An 18896-nucleotide genomic window follows, 5' to 3' on the forward strand; every position below is an offset into this window, starting at 1 on the left:
AAGGCAAAATGAAGATAAAAAAAAAATATCCATTCATTTGAAAAAGTTTTCTATATAAAAATAGTTCTTGTGTGATTTCAGGTAGAAAAGGGTTGTGTTCAAGTTAATTGAAGGATCCCTGGAGTCAAGATATTTTCATAATCTTGACAATGAATTTGTGAAAAGTTATCTCCCCATCAAAAATGATATATATTTTTCTCGATATGCAAATGAGTTGTACCACCACAGATATAAGCAGAATAAATAAAAGCTAGCAGCTCTTGACCAAGTAGTCTGCTGGATAGCTGAACTACTCGGTAGTGAAGTGGGCGTAAAACCAATCAATCAATCTTGACCAAAGTTCAATTTCATTTAGTACAAGGATCAGACCATGTACTCTCAACATCAAGTGTTTTTGTTCTTAGTTACTAGGTTACATGACTTAGTGTTAATCGACAAGGTAAGAGATGTTATTATGTTTTTGAAATTAAAAGAGGAACTTTAGAGTAGGAGGAAATGAAGCGTCATTAATAAACTATGTGATGAAAAAGAGAAATTGTAATGGGAAGGAGTGGAACCTGGAGGATGGACTCCACCCTACCTGCTAATTTTGACTTATACGGTATGAAATAATTTGAATATTTGGTCAAATTTTATAAGGGGAGGAAACTATAATTACACACAGTATGAGACAAAGCAGTGTTTCCCTAGTCCAGGTTTCAGTAAGTCATTTTGAGTTTAAAATTTCCGCAATATACCATCTGTGGTTAGCCTAATTTCAAGTTTTTGTAAGAGGACTTTTTCCTAATAACTTCTCACTCATTCCAACTTATAGTGTTAGAAATATATTACATTGGTGGTGTACAGAGATTTGCATAATGGGCAAATGATAAGGGGAGACTACTAGCAGTGAATGAGTTATAGTTACAGCATTCAGTCTATAGCAGTCGACCCCCCCACCCCCACCCCCTAGGAATTTAGTGGTTATAACACTATCTAGTTTGAATTTCAGTACACAATGTTAACAGATGACAATTCTAAACTTTCATAACAGCTACATACAATTTTCTGAAATTTTCTTTCTTTGTTTAATGGCCAATTATAGTCTCAAAGACCAGACCAGACCAGATCAGACTAAACGAAATATCCTTTGCTCTTTTGTTGCAAGTAATTGAAGGTGAAATATGGGTATCACAAAATGTATAGAAAGTGTTGTTTCTTTGTCATCAACGATAAACGCTAGTAAAATTGAACGTGGGTTTCCGACGATGTCTCTTTGTGTGAAAGACAAAAAAAATCAAATCTCTAATACCTATTTCTGTATTTTTTACAATATTGAAGTTTAATAGACGATTTTTTTCCTTTTTACAGTAAATACAATCTAAATATAGACTATATATGAAATATATGTTCAAAGTAAAAAACACAACAGGCAAGAAAATACAACAGACAATATTTCTACTGAAAATTGTGTTTATTGAGTTTTACAAGCACCCACCTGTGAATACAGTTCCAAGACAAAAATTTAACATAACAATGAAACAAAGAAATGCCAACAAGTCTGTGTCAACCGCAGTATCGCACAGATATTGTGATTCAAACAGATAATGTTTGTTTGAATTTCTTTTATTGACATTTTTTAATATATTAAGATATGATATAAACATTGGCACTGTTATATTACAGCTATAGCAACATTGATAAAACACAGATTTACACACAAAATATATTTCAGGACTTCAAATAATATGTCAAAACAAAGTCCCAGGATATTGTGAAGAAAAAGAAAACAAATAAATGTATTATGATATGATAAGATTATGCACTTTTTTAAAAGGAGCATTTATGAATTTGTAAAAAAACAAAAAATATTGGCCTTTTGCAAAACAAATAATATTCCACTTTTTACAACGATTTGATTACAGATATGTAACTTAATATATACATGCACTACATTGCACACAAATTCTTTTTGTTTTCATATTTTTCACCAATGGCTGTCACACTCAATACTTTCCATTCATTCAAATAAAGAACATACCCATAACACTCATTTGCAGAAATTATTACAGGACTTTTATTGAAAGTGAATATATAATGGAATACAAAGACTAATGACTTTGCAAGGATAGATGCAGACAACTGATTGACCTGACCAGAGCTGTGACATTCGGTGTAAGGTAAACCTGGATCTATGTATCAAATCGTTGTTTTTTGAAGCATGGAAGCTGAATAAATCCTGTGAAACCAAAAGTCACAGATCTTTTAAGTTATGTGGAATGACCCATTCGTCTACATTTTTATGGTTACATTTTCAGGTGTAAATGCTAATGAAGGTCTTTGAAGTTTTTGTCATACCTCACCTGACAGAATCAGCGGGCATATGTTCCTAAATGTTGAGGTAAGATGCTGAAGGGAACATGGGTTTTGCCAAACACTTTGTAACTGATAAGAAAGTCTATAACTGATTGTTGGAAATACCTGAATCTGTAAAATGTAGTTAGTTTGATATTGTTTTTGGCTTTTAAAAACAAATCATTTTCAAAATTAAATCTCTAAAACATATCACTCTCTATCATAGAAAAAAAAAAAAAAAAACATTTTTACAAATTACAATTCCTTACAAAGTACCATGACAGAAATTCCTATCACATGTGAGTGAAGGGACCATAATGGTAGTATAGGAACATACCAATCACACATCTGTTCCTATCACATGTGAGTGAAGGGACCATAATGGTAGTATAGGAACATACCAATCACACATCTGTTCCTGTCACATGTGAGTGAAGGGACCATAATGGTAGTATAGGAACATACCAATCACACATCTGTTCCTGTCACATGTGAGTGAAGGGACCATAATGGTAGTATAGGAACATACCAATCACACATCTGTTCCTGTCACATGTGAGTGAAGGGACCATAATGGTAGTATAGGAACATACCAATCACACATCTGTTCCTGTCACATGTGAGTGAAGGGACCATAATGGTAGTATAGGAACATACCAATCACACATCTGTTCCTGTCACATGTGAGTGAAGGGACCATAATGGTAGTATAGGAACATACCAATCACACATCTGTTCCTGTAACATGTGAGTGAAGGGACCATAATGGTAGAATAGGAACATACCAATCACACATTTGTTCCTGTCACATGTGAGTGAAGGGACCATAATGGTAGTATAGGAACATACCAATCACACATCTGTTCCTGTCACATGTGAGTGAAGGGACCATAATGGTAGTATAGGAACATACCAATCACACATCTGTTCCTGTCACATGTGAGTGAAGGGACCATAATGGTAGTATAGGAACATACCAATCACACATCTGTTCCTGTCACATGTGAGTGAAGGGACCATAATGGTAGTATAGGAACATACCAATCACACATCTGTTCCTGTCACATGTGAGTGAAGGGACCATAATGGTAGTATAGGAACATACCAATCACACATCTGTTCCTGTCACATGTGAGTGAAGGAACCATAATAGTAGTATAGGAACATACCAATCACACATCTGTTCCTATCACATGTGAGTGAAGGGACCATAATGGTAGTGTAGGAACATACCAATCACACATCTGTTCCTGTCATATGTGAGTGAAGGGACCATAATGGTAGTATAGGAACATACCAATCACACATCCTGTTAAACATATCAAATATTTGAAGAAAAGATGATGATGAATAATTTACGCTGTCAATTCAATAGCTTAATTTTCACAATTTAAGTAACATTAGCAAAAATGTTTTTATACCCAAATGTACATCTCAGATTTCAGAAATTATCATATCACACCAGACTAGAAGATTGCTAACTAGGTTCGAGTCCAAACTATTAATTGCTCAGATTCTATTGATTTTTTTTTTTTTACACTGAAATTTTATTTTTCACACAAATGACTACAAAAATATTTAACATGAAAAATATCATTTGAATATGAATGAATGTAACATATTGCAGGATATGTAGAAAATATTGGCAAAAAAATCACCAAATTATGAGTATGTTGAAAACTCTCAAATAATGAAATACATGTACGGTATTTGAGAATGACATCACACATCTTTGAATTAATATCAAGTTTTCCACACACAAAATGAAAGAAAGTAAACGTTACTACCTCATCTCTCATTGACACTGAAATAAAACCCTCTGACTTTCTCAGATTCTTTTTTCCCCTCTATGAGAAAGTGACTGTGGGTAGTTATGACTGTCCTAAAAAGATAGTTTTTAAGTTTAATGCAGTTTATTAAAAAGAAGATGAATTTTCAAACTTGAGCAAACCATATGAAATTTGAAAGAAAAGGAGTGAATTATAAGCAATAAAACTTCAATATTTATAACCAATATTATGTATAATGTACCTAGAATTTCATTGATGTAGGAGGTTTATATGAGTCATGCAATAAGATTGCACAATACAATGTAATTTCATGTACAAATATAATACAAAAATATCATAGTATCACTGGCTTTGGAAATGACCTAAAAAGATTGAAATTATATTCATTTTTTAAAGGAATTTCAATACATCATAAATATGGCATAAAACTAAAAAAAAACACCTTCTTTTATAAGGTTTAAAAAGCACATAATCCTGTGCTATGACAAGTGCTGTAAAGCAATTATGAAAAAGTGTTTACTTTTTCTCACACCATTGAATCACTTTTAAATTTCCTTGAATATTGAGTTGGGATATTAATAGTTCGGGGTTTTATTTCATTCAAAAAAAATGTATTTGCTTTTATATTGTTTTCTTCAGTTCAAACAGTGAAAAAACATGCAATATCAAAAAGAAATCTGGACATAGAAATATGACAAACTTTTTAAACAAAATCAGGACTCTACCAAGAATTTGAAAAAGATTTTTTTCTATGAATATTTATACTACTGTGAAAGAACAGTTGGAAATAAAAACTCATGTAATCATTCTATGGTAATTTCTAATTTCCTAAAACTAATAGTTACATGACTAATTACGACTTTAAACGGATTTAAATTGGACTAGGAATGTTGATAAATATAAACAAAATGTGTGCAAAACCTAAACTGGTGAGCAACCATAAGTATTTATCATATTAGAAACTGAAAGACTTGTTCGCAGAAACTCAAAATAAATTAGGAAAATAAAAATATCTACTCTATATCAACAATTTAACAGAACACCCCAACATGTAACTGACAGCCTTGGAGTGATTTTTTCAGGTGTTACAGACTTTCCTAGAGGAAAAGATTAACAAGAGGACCACTGGGCCTGTATTCCACACCTGTTATTTAATGCTGCGTGAAAACTACATCACACAACAGTGTAGGTCAAGGTTGAATATATTAGAATAGACCAAAGTTTTAATTTATTTGTTTCCTGTAGCCCTTCATTGTAGAATATTACTACGGTACTGGCCAAACAGCATGACCCTACCCCTTTTGGCTACGCAGAATAATTTGTAAAGATTTTAATCAATTTGATCCCTGTGACCTTGAAAGGTCTTCCATATGAACAAACTTGATATATCTTTAACCCTGCATGCTTACTGACACTGGCCATATATGACCTCAGGGCTTTTTGTTATTCAGAGAATTTTTTTTAAATAAAACAGTTGATGCCAGAGAGTTGACAGACCCTGTGCCATGGCAAATGTTCAGGTGAGCTACAAATGATGTAATTTTTGTTAAAAGGCTAGATTTATCTCCCTTCTTACACTCATGAATAATACAATTCCTAGTTACCTCCCTTGACGAGAAGTTTGGCCTCAAGCAGCTTCACATTTCAGGATGTCAAGAGTTAATTCATTCCATATTCACAATTTGGCAGACTAGACCAAGCTCCTTGTATTACCCTTACTGATTAAGGGACACAGTTAAAACAAGTTTGCCTATTTTATTGTCTTCAAGAATCAGCATTTTTTTTACAAATGAACAGATATATGTTACTCTCAATTTCTACAGCTCGGTAGACTAGACCAAATAATACTGTATTAAAATATTTTATGGACAGCAATTAAAGCAGTGCCAGGCAAACTTCTGGCCCTATGACATGGCATTTGGAGCACTAACCACTGCACCATGCTGCCAAAATATGTATGGAAATTTATAAACACGAAACTAAAACAAAACAGAGGCTGAACTGAAACCCATACACAAGCAATGATTTTTTTTCATTTCTGCAAAATTGAAATTTTTCATCCAGATAAAATCAATAGAATTTTTTTTTTTAATTACAATAATATCATGTTTCAAAAAAGACAATCTATTAGATTTCTTTTGACAACAATTGCATAAAACAGATCGCACAGGACAATCTTTACAACTTGATGCACTTGTGAAACGATATTTAGCAACATATAGCCAGTGCAAACAAACCATCAAGATAATCTGAAAATCTGTTTTTTTTATATTTATGGTCATCTTCTTTTACTTTGTAATTACAGTTTCACTTTCTGGGAATGTCACTTTATCATTTCATAAGAAATGATTTCCATGTAAACAAAATCACTTTTTTTACAAATAGTCACTCTCTTCATGTCCTTTCAAAGAATTTCTAAGCGACTGTAAAACATTGATTTGCTTGCAGTGTTTCTTTCCCACTAACTCCTTCAGTAGCAGTCACACCTTTCTGTTGCTATGGTAACGGTTCCTATAGTCAATGTCCACCTCTGACCTATCCCAGTTTAAGGTCCATGTTTAAATATTTCCATACAAGGTTAATTGTCATACAGCTGGCAAGTTTCCATCTCTGTCATCGCTCTGTAAGATCAATTGAAAATGCAATTAATTGTGTAAATTTTTAAATTCAATAACCAATCATGTTAAAAACTAAATTAATAAAGCATCTTTTGGTTTAGATAAAAAAAAAAGAGAATAATAAACTATCCACAATAATTCAATATTTAGCCTCAAAAATCATAAATGTAATAATCAATGAAATATCCAAATTCTAATCCTACTTTATTTTTATTGCAGAAAAACGCTGATTTTTTTTTATTTTTTATAGATTTTGTGTATTTACTTATCACACCTTTTCTGATGCCGATTAGTAGTTTTTTGCAGCAGTGTGCTTTGTTTGGTACAAAGGATCTGCTGATTAAATAAGAAGGTGAACATTACAAGTAAAACACAAATGTACTACTTTGCGAAAAATCCACTACACAAAGTCAAAATTATATACAGTACATTATGTACTGGTAAGAATATACAATTAATTAGTCAATTGTTCAAACCAATCATAATTACCTTCACCATGAAACAAATACAACAACAGGCCCATTAAGCCTGTATCACTCATGTTTCTTTCATTACTTTTCAACTAAACAATAAGTTACCTTTACACCAGGGTAGTCATGTGACATTTCTTATAACAAATACTAATAACAAGAGGCCCAGGGGCCTTAATAGCTCACCTGGTATTTTATTTTTCAATTTAAAACCTGCTGAGTACCATTCAGGTTTATCAAAGGAGTACAAGTAACAAAGTTGCATCTTCCATTTATAAATATTCAATTCCCTTTGCCCAAAGATTCTCTAAAACAAGTTTGGTTAGGTTAAAATCCCTTCAACGGTACAGAAGGAGAAGGATCTTTAATGTTTTCCTCTATTTCCCCTAATGGGCCCCACTAATCTGCCCCAAAGAAGGGGAATCCACACACCTCAGTTTAAACAAAATTGATTCTTTTCTCCCTAAGCATGCTTCAGACTGCATTTGGTTTAAATCCCTTCACTTGTATAGTAGGAGAAAAAAAATCCTCTATTTCCCCTATTGGGCCCCGCTCCTATGCCGCCAGAAGGCCCACACCCTCCGTTTATACAAACTTGAGTCTCCTTTGTCCAAAGATGCTCTAGGACAAATTTGGTCAAAATCCTTCAATTGGTTGAGGAGAAGATTTTTAAAGATTTACCTATTTTCCCCTATTTGGCCCCGTCCCTCTGCCCCCAGGGGGACCATACCCTCCGTTCATACAAAACTGAGAACCCTTTGGCCAATGATGCTCCAGACCAAATTTGGTCAAAATCCCTTCATCGGTACAAAAGGAGAAGGATATTTGATGTTTTCCTCTATTTCCCCTAATGGGCCCCACCCATCTGCCCTTAGAAGGAGGCCCACACACCTCAGTTTATACAAAATTGATTCTTTTGTCCCTAATCATGCTTCAGACTGCATTTGGTTAAAATCCCTTCACTTGTATAGCAGGAGAAAAAAAATCCTCTATTTCCCCTATTGGGCCCCGCCCCTCCGCCCCCAGAGGGGCCACACCCTCCGTTTATACAAACTTGAGTCTTCTTTGTCCAAAGATGCTCTAGGACAAATTTGGTCAAAATCCTTCAATTGGTTGAGAAGAAGAACATTTTTAAAGATTTACCTTTTTTCCCCTTATTTAGCCCCGCCCCTCTGCCCCGAGGGGGGGCTATACCGTCCGTTTATACAAAACTGAGAACCCTTTGGCCAATGATGCTCCTGACCAAGCTTCAGACTGCATTTGGTTTAAATCCCTTCACTTGTATAGTAGGAGAGAAAAAATCCTCTACTTCCCCTATTTGGCCCCGCCCCTCTGCCCCCAAAGAGGCCACACCCTCCGTTTATACAAACTTGAGTCTCCTTTGTCCAAAGATGCTCTAGGACAAATTTGGTCAAAATCCTTCTATTGGTTGAGAAGAAGAAGATTTTTAAAGATTTACCTATTTTCCCCCTATTTGGCCCCGCCCCTCTGCCCCAAGGGGGGTTATACCCTCCGTTTATACAAAACTGAGAACCCTTTGGCCAATGATGCTCCTGACCAAATTTGGTCAAAATCCTCTGAGCCATTCAGGACAAGTAGCATTTTAAAGGAAAAAGTTGACGGACGCCGTACGCCGGACGCCGGACGCTGCACCATGGGATAAGCTCACTTGGCCCTTCGGGCCAGGTGAGCTAAAAATAACACTTGTTATAATGGCCATGACAGGAACACTTGTACAAAGTCTGGTTCAAATTGATCTGGTGGAATTGAGAATTTCAAAAATGTCTCATCCAATTAGAGGAAAGTGTAGTAATTTTAGATTTTGAATCAACAAACAAAAATATCAACACATGTTCAGGACATAAGAGCATTATTCAGATCTAGTTTGGTTACAACATTCTTGGCTGTTTAGAGAAGAATTTGGAATTGTATCTGCCAATCCAAAAACAAGTGGCCATCTTTGATTGGGAATTGGTTTGAAAAATAATTCTACAGCATTCTGTCAAAACTGTCCAGATTTTGTTTATATTTTTGTGGGGTTCTTTCCCATCTCATCTCCATTTTCTTAACAGGGAACCCCCACCACCATTTACCACGTTTTATGATTTTTTAATTTAATTTTTAAATTATATGCAAAATACTGTATGAAGTACCTAGATTGTCGATACAGGTTAAGAAGTAGGAAAGCATAGGACAAAAACTGATTGTCAGCAAGTAAGTACATGAATAGATCGACACAGTTCACAGTTACTACATAGAGATACCACATATCAACTGTTAACTGACAATATGTCAAATCACATACAAATGTTTTATATCATACACATATTGCTGAACTTTCTATGTGAAATCAGTGAGTAACATTGACAAGTTATTCAAACTAACAATTAATCTGGAAATCAAAACTGACACATTCAAAATTTTTGCAATGTACATTTTAATCCTTTTTCCAGTGTTTTAATTTCAGATTTTATCAGAAACTCGGTGCTTTAAAAACCGTAACAGATAACGCAACAAGGAACTTTTCGTCCAGCAGAACTTTTGCATGAACGCCGTCAATCAAATCCATCACCTGCCAATCAAATCCAAATGCATTGCAATAGGCCGCCGCCTCACCACAGCAGAGAAAGCTAACAGAGCTAAAGATATACCAACCGGAGACCGTAAACTTTATCAATGGTCATACCTGACCCGATGTGTTAGCATTAAAAGGATCCAGGTTTGTGATGTGCGGTATTGTGGCCACTGTCGAACGCTGTTTCAACTTCATCTTTGTTGGATGAGCTGCAAAGAAAAATTATGAACTTTAAAATATATCACTATGTGGAGAAGATCAAAGGTGAATGTTGTATCGATACCTGTATTACTGGACACTGTTCCTTATAGATGCTTATCAGAATATAGCAAGCAACTCAGAATTATATTGTGTCCAGATAGACAGCCAAGGTTAAAAAATACTATGAAAAACTTTTACCCAATTACATACAATTCACTAGTACCGAGTTCCATATTAGCCAAGTGTTATTTTTATCCCTCAGTCAAAGAAATATGCTAATAATTTCTTAAAACAGTCTGTCAGGGTTTGTTCTGATCCACATGGCCATACCTTCAGCACCCTTCAGTTCTGGTAAACTAAGACTTTCCTTTTCCTTCTTGTCTGGGCTGTGAGCCTTAACACGTGTCAGGGACTTGTCGTGTAGGAAGCTCTTCTCTGACTGGAGTGGCTGAGGACTGATCGTGTTACTATGGTGATTAGTCAGCATCGTCTTCTTTGTGAAGTTGCTCGATGTTTTCTTTATCACTTTGTCACTTACCCTGAAAATATTCATATAAATTTGCTAGAAATGTCTGGCATGATAACATTTTGTAAATTCTGTAAGCATCAGATAATATTGTTTAGGATTAGATTATTCACACAACGGTGATCACCTTATTGGAATTACCTGAAATTTTAATACAACAACATATACCAGGGTAGGTATAATTGTATGCCTTCATTAACTTATTATCTTAGAATGATAAAGTGTCCTGACCATGATTCTATCGGTACATTTTTCAAAAATTCATTATTAGCTTTAGATTAAATAAAGAAACGGAAAAAATCATTGATTTCTAAATTCAATAACAATGTATCTACTTTTCTAAGCAAACAGTCTACAGCAGAATGCATTAATTGTAATACGTTGTACTGTAGTGTACGGCAATAAATGTTATATACAAAACAGAACAAATTAGAATCAAATAAAAGAAAATTATTTCTTAAGGAACCATTATGAATAATGATGCATTCCCCCATATTAAATAACTTGATCCCAACTTATTTAATTACAGCCTGTTGCATCTTGGAGCTAACGCAAACTAGAACTGAATATACTTACTATCATAGTATAAGTTGGACCAGTTCCAGTAAGAAGAAAGTTGAAAAAACTTGCAGTGTGTAGAAGCCAGAACTAACATATGTACAAAATGTAATTATGGTGTTTTCCATTCAGTACACTGGTGCTTGAAACAAGTAAAACAGCTGAAATATTATTTGTGTGTGTAGCCTAATGCATAGTGATTCAACACAATATTTGCTTATGCACTTTTATCTGTAAATGTTATTTTTTACTAGTTTTGGGTCAAAATATGTTCTTTCTAATTGCACTTTAGTTGCATGAATGGCAGGTTGCAGTGAATAAGTTTCAGAAGCGATCAAGTCTTTTTTAACGTGTTGCCTTCAGACTAGAAAGCGGTGTTAGTTTATTTGACAGAGATAGGCACTTGCATCATTATGGACACGTGATATATTTATTTGTCATCTTTAGGATTAGTTTGTGATTTTAATTGTACATTTACCACCAAAATTTTACTACACTAAATATATAATGAAGAAATACTTTTTTTAAGAAATCAACTCCTCTGTAGGAAATACTTATTTACATCATGATATGTTATATTGAGACAATTCACTTCTTCTGAACCTACATATTCTTAAAAATTTGATTTATTTTTATCTTTTGCCAAATTTATTTTCTCAAATTTTTGTTCCAACCAATTTCAAAAGGAGCATCTTTTGCTATCCCAAAGAAATTGACTCGAAATCAAACATTAAGAAAAAGATATAATCTTTAATGTACATGTATACCTTCATAATTAAGCACGTGGTAAAAGATTACCGAGTCAAATTCAAGAATGCTATATGTCAAACAAGCATTACTAAAATAAAGTGTTTGATTCTAGAGCTCCAAAGAAAATTTTGGTGGTTTATGTTCCAGAAGAAACACAAGCTAGATGTGGTAACTTACCAAGCTTGTGACATATCTCTATCCCTGTGTAAAACGGACACTTTCAGTTTTAAAATTTTACTCAGACACCAATCATATTCTGGAAATAGTATTTTTAAGACAAAATTTCATTAAAATGGAGAAAATAAAATGAGTTCCTTGTCCTATATTGGACATCAAATAAAAGTGGACAGAAAGGCTGGATAACAAACAGACATGGGGGCAGACCTGGTCCAGGTCCTACAGAGAATGCTTTTCTCAAGCTTGCTTTCATCAAATGTGGTCTTGGTAATTTGCAATAATCTTGTCTAATTTATTCTTAACTCTTTCATAATTCCACACAACATATTCCTGTAAAGCAAAGCAGTTATCTCCCCTCTGACAATTTTATAACGGTGACTTGATTTTGGGATGATCGTATGTAGTGCAATATTGTATCATGTATCATTTATTTTTTAGTCTTTCTCATTATGATGAAGCAAAGACAAAAATGGACTCTGACTGGCAACTTCCACAAAATGAAAACACTGCCATGGAATATAATCAGTTGAAACAGTGACCACTAGATTAATGAGGAAGTCAACTGGGAAATGTGATGAAGAATACTTATCTCTACTGCAAATGTGAAGTACAAGCTAGGTACTGGAGTGGTATTTAGTTTGAAGGGGAAAAAAGACATGTCTTATTAAATGTCTCCCACACTTATTAACCAACACCCTTAATACATCAAATATGGCATGTACATCATGATGCTGGAAAGTAAATGTCTGATGCTTTAAACAAAAAATGAAATCATGAAGAAGAAGGCTGAAAAAAAACTTTTTTTTAAATAGGAACTTTCATAAAAGTTCAAAAAAAAAATATGAAGCCTATGATTTGATCTTAAGGTAAAGATCAATTTAAATTAAACAGGCAGACAGACTTTATTTACTTATAACTGGAGATAATTTCAGAAAAAATGCATATATGTACAATCACACTATTTCTTGCCTGCCATGTTTTACATGGGTCCCGCACTTTAAAAGATGGCCTAGTTCCTTTACATGGGTCCCGCACTTTAAAAGATGGCCTAGTTCCTTTACTTGGGTCCCGCACTTTAAAAGATGGCCTAGTTCCTTTACATGGGTCCCACACTTTAAAAGATGGCCTAGTTCCTTTACATGGGTCCCACCCTTTAAAAGATGGCCTAGTTCCTTTACTTGGGTCCCACGCTTTAAAAGATGGCCTAGTTCCTTTACATTGGTCCCACACTTTAAAAAATGGCCTAGTTCCTTTACTTGGGTCCCACACTTTAAAAGATGGCCTAGTTCCTTTACATTGGTCCCACACTTTAAAAAATGGCCTAGTTCCTTTACTTGGGTCCCACACTTTAAAAGATGGCCTAGTTCCTTTACATGGGTCCCGCACTTTAAAAGATGGCCTAGTTCCTTTACATGGGTCCCGCACTTTAAAAGATGGCCTAGTTCCTTTACTTGGGTCCCACACTTTAAAAGATGGCCTAGTTCCTTTACTTGGGTCCCGCACTTTAAAAGATGGCCTAGTTCCTTTACATGGGTCCCGCACTTTAAAAGATGGCCTAGTTCCTTTACTTGGGTCCCACACTTTAAAAGATGGCCTAGTTCCTTTCCTTGGGTCACGCACTTTAAAAGATGGCCTAGTTCCTTTACTTGGGTCCCGCACTTTAAAAGATGGCCTAGTTCCTTTACATGGGTCCCACCCTTTAAAAGATGGCCTAGTTCCTTTACTTGGGTCCCACGCTTTAAAAGATGGCCTAGTTCCTTTACATTGGTCCCACACTTTAAAAAATGGCCTAGTTCCTTTACTTGGGTCCCACACTTTAAAAGATGGCCTAGTTCCTTTACTTGGGTCCCACACGTTAAAAGATGGCCTAGTTCCTTTACTTGGGTCCCGCACTTTAAAAGATGGCCTAGTTCCTTTACATGGGTCCCGCACTTTAAAAGATGGCCTAGTTCCTTTACTTGGGTCCCACACGTTAAAAGATGGCCTAGTTCCTTTACTTGGGTCCCGCACTTTAAAAGATGGCCTAGTTCCTTTACATGGGTCCCACACTTTAAAAGATGGCCTAGTTCCTTTCCTTGGGTCACGCACTTTAAAAGATGGCCTAGTTCCTTTACTTGGGTCCCACACTTTAAAGACCTTCTCAATGTTAAGCTTCATGTCACTGTGCCTAAAGCAGGTCAAGGTTTTTTTGGCTATTTAGAGAAAGTTGTTTTAGGAAACATGTTGATGCAGATGGACAATCAGACGACAGAACACGAACACTGCTCCATGTGATAAGCTCAATTGTTTTTTTAGCCAGGTGAGCTGAAAATTGTCATAGTAAAATCTATGTTGTTAAAAAACAATTCACATTATCTATTTTATGTTTTTATGTATTTTGATTCAGTCTTTAACAAATCTTAACTAATCACAAGCATACAGAGATATAATATATACAGATAATATAATATGGGGCAAAGAAGTAATTCCAACAGTGTGGACAAGTTTAGGTTGTCAAATTTTCGGAGCGATCTGCTCCTTTTTCAAGACACAGTGAAACAGAACAGTTACATGTACATATACATCATATTACAAGAAGATGGAATCGATATACTATAATTGAAAATATAGCTATTATATAAAACCAATAGTCCCCTTGGAGATAATATAATATATAGACATATATATATAATTCTGAATATAGAAATAAAGATGTTTACCAGCTCCAATAAATATGGTATAAATTGATTTATTAGTAATCATATTTTCAAAAATAAACATAGTTTAAAATGTAAATTTACAGATGCATACAGTGACTTGAGAAAGCTTTCTCAATTTATCTTAATCTTTTTACTTAATAAAATATTTGTAAATATGTATACAATTTACTTAGATTATAAACTGTAAACTGTTGCCAGCTATATATTTAACATATCAAAGTAAGATTATTAAAATCATTTCAGTAATGTTGATAACAAGCATTTTGTTAAAAATTGACATGAATCTAATATTTATAACACCCCTCCCGAAATTAGAAGTAGGCTAAATATATTAAGTATTCATTTTCTATGACAACTACATTGCATGAGAAATGTATTTATAGAGAAAGGTATTTTATTAACAAAACTTATTTCAAAGCAGTTTTTTATCCCAGTTATGTTGACAAATTTAATTTTCACTGGAATTAACATTAAATTTTAGTATGTAAATTGTTTTTAAAACATGAACAATGTTATCTAAATTCCAAGAGACATACATATATATATTAGGACAGTTTTCATTCTGTTAAATTCACATCTGATTATAATTATTGTAAAAATCCAATAAAGTTTTGTCTCTAAAATCTACTGTTACCCCATCGTTATGTTACTAACAAATACATACAAACTGACATAATATGGATTTGTTCCATAAATATAACTTCCAATAAATATGGATTTGTTTGGGCACTCTTTCAAGTCGTGAATCTACCAACATTTCCTTTCTCAGCTACTTTTTGTTAACTTTCTAAATCACTGCTCTATAACAATACATAAACTTATATTTGTGGTATACTATCAATTGTATATTTATTTTTTTATCATTTCTAAGACATTAATAGGAAAGTTTTGAATTAGAAACAAAATAAACATGAAATTATTTCAGACATGATGTTTCTGACTATTATTTTGAATTTGCCATGGTACCCTTAATTATTATTTCCCCTTTTTTTCCATTTTTTTTCCACGAACATAACAAAACAGGTTTATGGTTTGTTTTTTTACATTTACCAAATACAAGCAAAATATTTTCACAAATCAAGATAATTCTTTTTAAAATACCTTAGTCTATCTGTATATTGAAACAATTTTTGTTTCATATTTTAAAAGCGAACAAATGAAAAATACTGAGTGAAGAATATGGATTATAAATAATAAAATTGATTGACTTTTCATATATTACTTCCATTACAGCAGAAAATGCATGGTCAAATCTGAGTATTGAGAAATCATTTGTCTGACTTTTTGTTCATCATTAGGTTGCAACCTGATGAGAGAAATGTTGGTAGTGACTTAAGTGTTAGATGTAACATATTACTAACTGGGACAGGGATACACGATCAAGCCAGACAGAAACTCACCTAGGAATGTCGTGTCGCACGGGGGCTACTCCGTGTCGGAAAACGTCTTGAGATCTAACGACCAAAATAACCTTACTGTACTTACAGTTAATCAAATTTTCCTTGTCCTTTTCTTTATTACTTCTTTCTCTCTCTTTTCTAAACTCATTCTGTCTTTTTCTCTTAAATTATCCTTTCTCTCTCTTCCTTATTTTCCATTTTTGAAATCATCTACACACTAAAATCACACCTTTCCGAGTAGTATTGTCTAATATTAAAATGCTACTTTTTCTAAACTACGAAACAAATCTGCAATTACAAATGAAAGATGAGAAAAAAGTATGAAATCTAATATTCTGCCCTTATGTTAAGAAATGGTAAATGAAGGAAGAAATGATAGAATCTCTTTTTTTCAGTGAAAGTGTTGTAGTGTGACAGCTGAGAAAAGAAGTTGTTCCTCTCCTATATTCTTAAAAAACACAAGGAATGACACCAACATAAAGCCTTGTAAATTTGCCTTTGACAAGTCATGTTTTTCCAATTGATTTAGGAACATCAAACAAATAAATACAAATTATAGATACAGTAAAAATCTGCTTATAAAGACTGCCAAAGGGAGATAACAAAATCAGTTTACCAGGTAGTGATTGGAAGAGAAATCTTCCTTTTCGCATATTTTGAAGTTATTGACAGATGTCTTAAAAGGCTGCAGATCTCTAAAGCAGGTTTAACTGTATCTCACACAAAGAATATATATATTCAATCCAAAATCCTTTTCCCAAAAATTAATGCGGCCAGGTATGAAACGTGATTGACATAAATTAGTAGTTTCTTTTTCAAAAGTAAGAAACTGATCCAATAAATAGACAGGTAATGGTCATGATCATATTAAGATAGCTACTGCAGTACCAGTTTCAGTGACTCTTTCAACACATGACAAATGATGAGCTGTTATCACTTGTAACAGAGTTTCTGATTAAACAATGTACAGTGCCCTCTGTCTTAACCAGTGACAACTGAATTTATTGACCCCAGCGTTGCCTTGTCATATTTCTATGTTGGCAGGCAGACAAAGTAAACATGATCCCCTAGATACCTGTATTACCTATAATGAATGTCGTTCTAACACAACCTTCTCACATGGAGACTCACAAAGTCAGGGCATGATCCAACACCAAGTTTTGACATTGTAAACAAAACTATATATTAAAGGGAGATAACCAGGAAACAAGGCAGGATCACAGAATAGACAGAGTCTGGATTAGCCAGATTTGTCCAAGGAGGATTTTGGCATTACCAAATCATTTGTATGTTGTTGTTGTTTTTTAATAAAAATCCAGACTGGACAGAATCTGGTTTAGATAGATGGCACTGTATCTTTAATTTCAACCTCATCAATTTCCAGACTTAAATTTCAATCTGATTAGAAAAACGAATCTAACACATTAAGCATATTTTAAAATGAATGGAATGTTATACAAAGTGCAGAAAAAATCAATTTGGAAACAATTTTTCCATACTTTAGTAATTTATTGTTGCAAAATAAAATGAAAGTTTGGAGCAATTATTTCTACTAAAGGCACAACTTTTGGAGGAAATTTTAAATCAGATCACAAGTAAGATTAAAATCACAAAAAATTGTTGAAAAAAGTTTAGAAATCAAAGCCTGGAATTAAGAGAGGCAATTGTTTGTATGATTTTAGTCATAGCAACAGGTTAACGTTAGCTCCAATTCCTTAAACGGACTATGAGTACCATACTTGATGGCGCCACCTGTAGGCTTACCTCAGTGGAGCAGGCCCCGAGTAGGGGGCATTACCCAATGGACTTGATATGTGCACATTGTTTACTGTTGAAACATTGGCCATATTTGGACTGTAAAAATAATACACAGGCAAAACTCTCAGAATAGTTATGTAAATCATATTTCTGAATATGTGTTTTTTCCTTCATAACTGTATAAATCTAAATAAATTTAATTTCTAAATTTGTCAATTCCAAGTATTTTAATATCATTTTTGTTTCCATACATTAATATTTCTTTTAAATTACATAGATTCCAGTTGATTTCCTGCTGGTTTGTCTGACTTTCAAAATCACATGTAACAAATCAATACTTTTATAAAAAAATATATATAAATACAGCTGTATAAGACTGCCTCATCAAAGTTAATTATACATTTGTGTCAATAAATATGTCTGACCTTGAATTCAGCACAGCTTTATCATTTCTATATATATATTAATATTTTTGCTGACATATACACCAGAGTGACACCTTAATATTTTGTCTTTAAATGAGTTAGGCAAAATGTTATAGGTTCTAATTAAATGATTTTATCTACATCTAGATAATAAGGTAGAGTATTAATTAGAATCCTAGTGTGGTGTGCTGATCCTACGGGAATCACTTAGGAGTGAACAATGAATTAAAAAATCCATTGATAATTTCTGTATGGACTGTGAATATGGTTCCAGTGTGGTAGTTGTGTCAGTGCATATATATAAATCTAACTACAACATGCTGGTAGCTATAGAGGATTCTCCGACTCCAATCCTTTACACCTCATTCTTATCATTGATTGATTTGAGAATACTCTATTGAATTGGGGGAATCTACAGCTCAATATTATATTTTGAAATATTTCATGAATAAAAATAACATTGCAGAAGTGACTAAGTGAGAAATTATAAATTATCTATCATAACTTCATTGTTTATGTTCTATATTCAGTATTTAAACATAAATCGCACTGTCTATGTAGCCAGTATTTCATCATAACCTGACAACCTTTATCAAAGTATGGGTCTACAGAGTC

At 33.7% G+C, this 18896-nt stretch overlaps 1 protein-coding gene across 9 annotated transcripts in view; it reads right to left on the bottom strand.

Annotated features, from left to right (window-relative positions):
- Nucleotides 1-1434: 1434 nt before the first annotated feature.
- The window catches only part of LOC110453905 (cyclin-dependent kinase-like 4), a 51851-nt gene continuing 34389 nt past the window's right edge, over nucleotides 1435-18896 (bottom strand). For 4 of the 9 annotated variants that reach the window (XM_021503124.1, XM_021503121.1, XM_021503125.1 and 1 more), the window contains 5 exons: nucleotides 17863-17952; nucleotides 16099-16152; nucleotides 10319-10527; nucleotides 9899-9996; nucleotides 1435-6745 (listed from right to left, as the gene is read on the bottom strand). In XM_021503124.1, coding sequence (XP_021358799.1) covers nucleotides 6710-6745; nucleotides 9899-9996; nucleotides 10319-10527; nucleotides 16099-16152; nucleotides 17863-17952 — 487 coding nt within the window. In that variant the 3' untranslated portion in view covers nucleotides 1435-6709. Of the gene's footprint in view, nucleotides 6746-9867; nucleotides 9997-10318; nucleotides 10528-11999; nucleotides 12024-16098; nucleotides 16153-17862; nucleotides 17953-18896 lie in introns of all 9 variants that reach the window. The other 5 variants (XM_021503123.1, XM_021503127.1, XM_021503126.1 and 2 more) reach the window with 5 other exon arrangements.

This window comes from Mizuhopecten yessoensis, unplaced genomic scaffold (assembly GCF_002113885.1).
Source record: "Mizuhopecten yessoensis strain PY_sf001 unplaced genomic scaffold, ASM211388v2 scaffold7547, whole genome shotgun sequence".
In the NCBI taxonomy this organism is placed as follows: domain Eukaryota; kingdom Metazoa; phylum Mollusca; class Bivalvia; order Pectinida; family Pectinidae; genus Mizuhopecten; species Mizuhopecten yessoensis.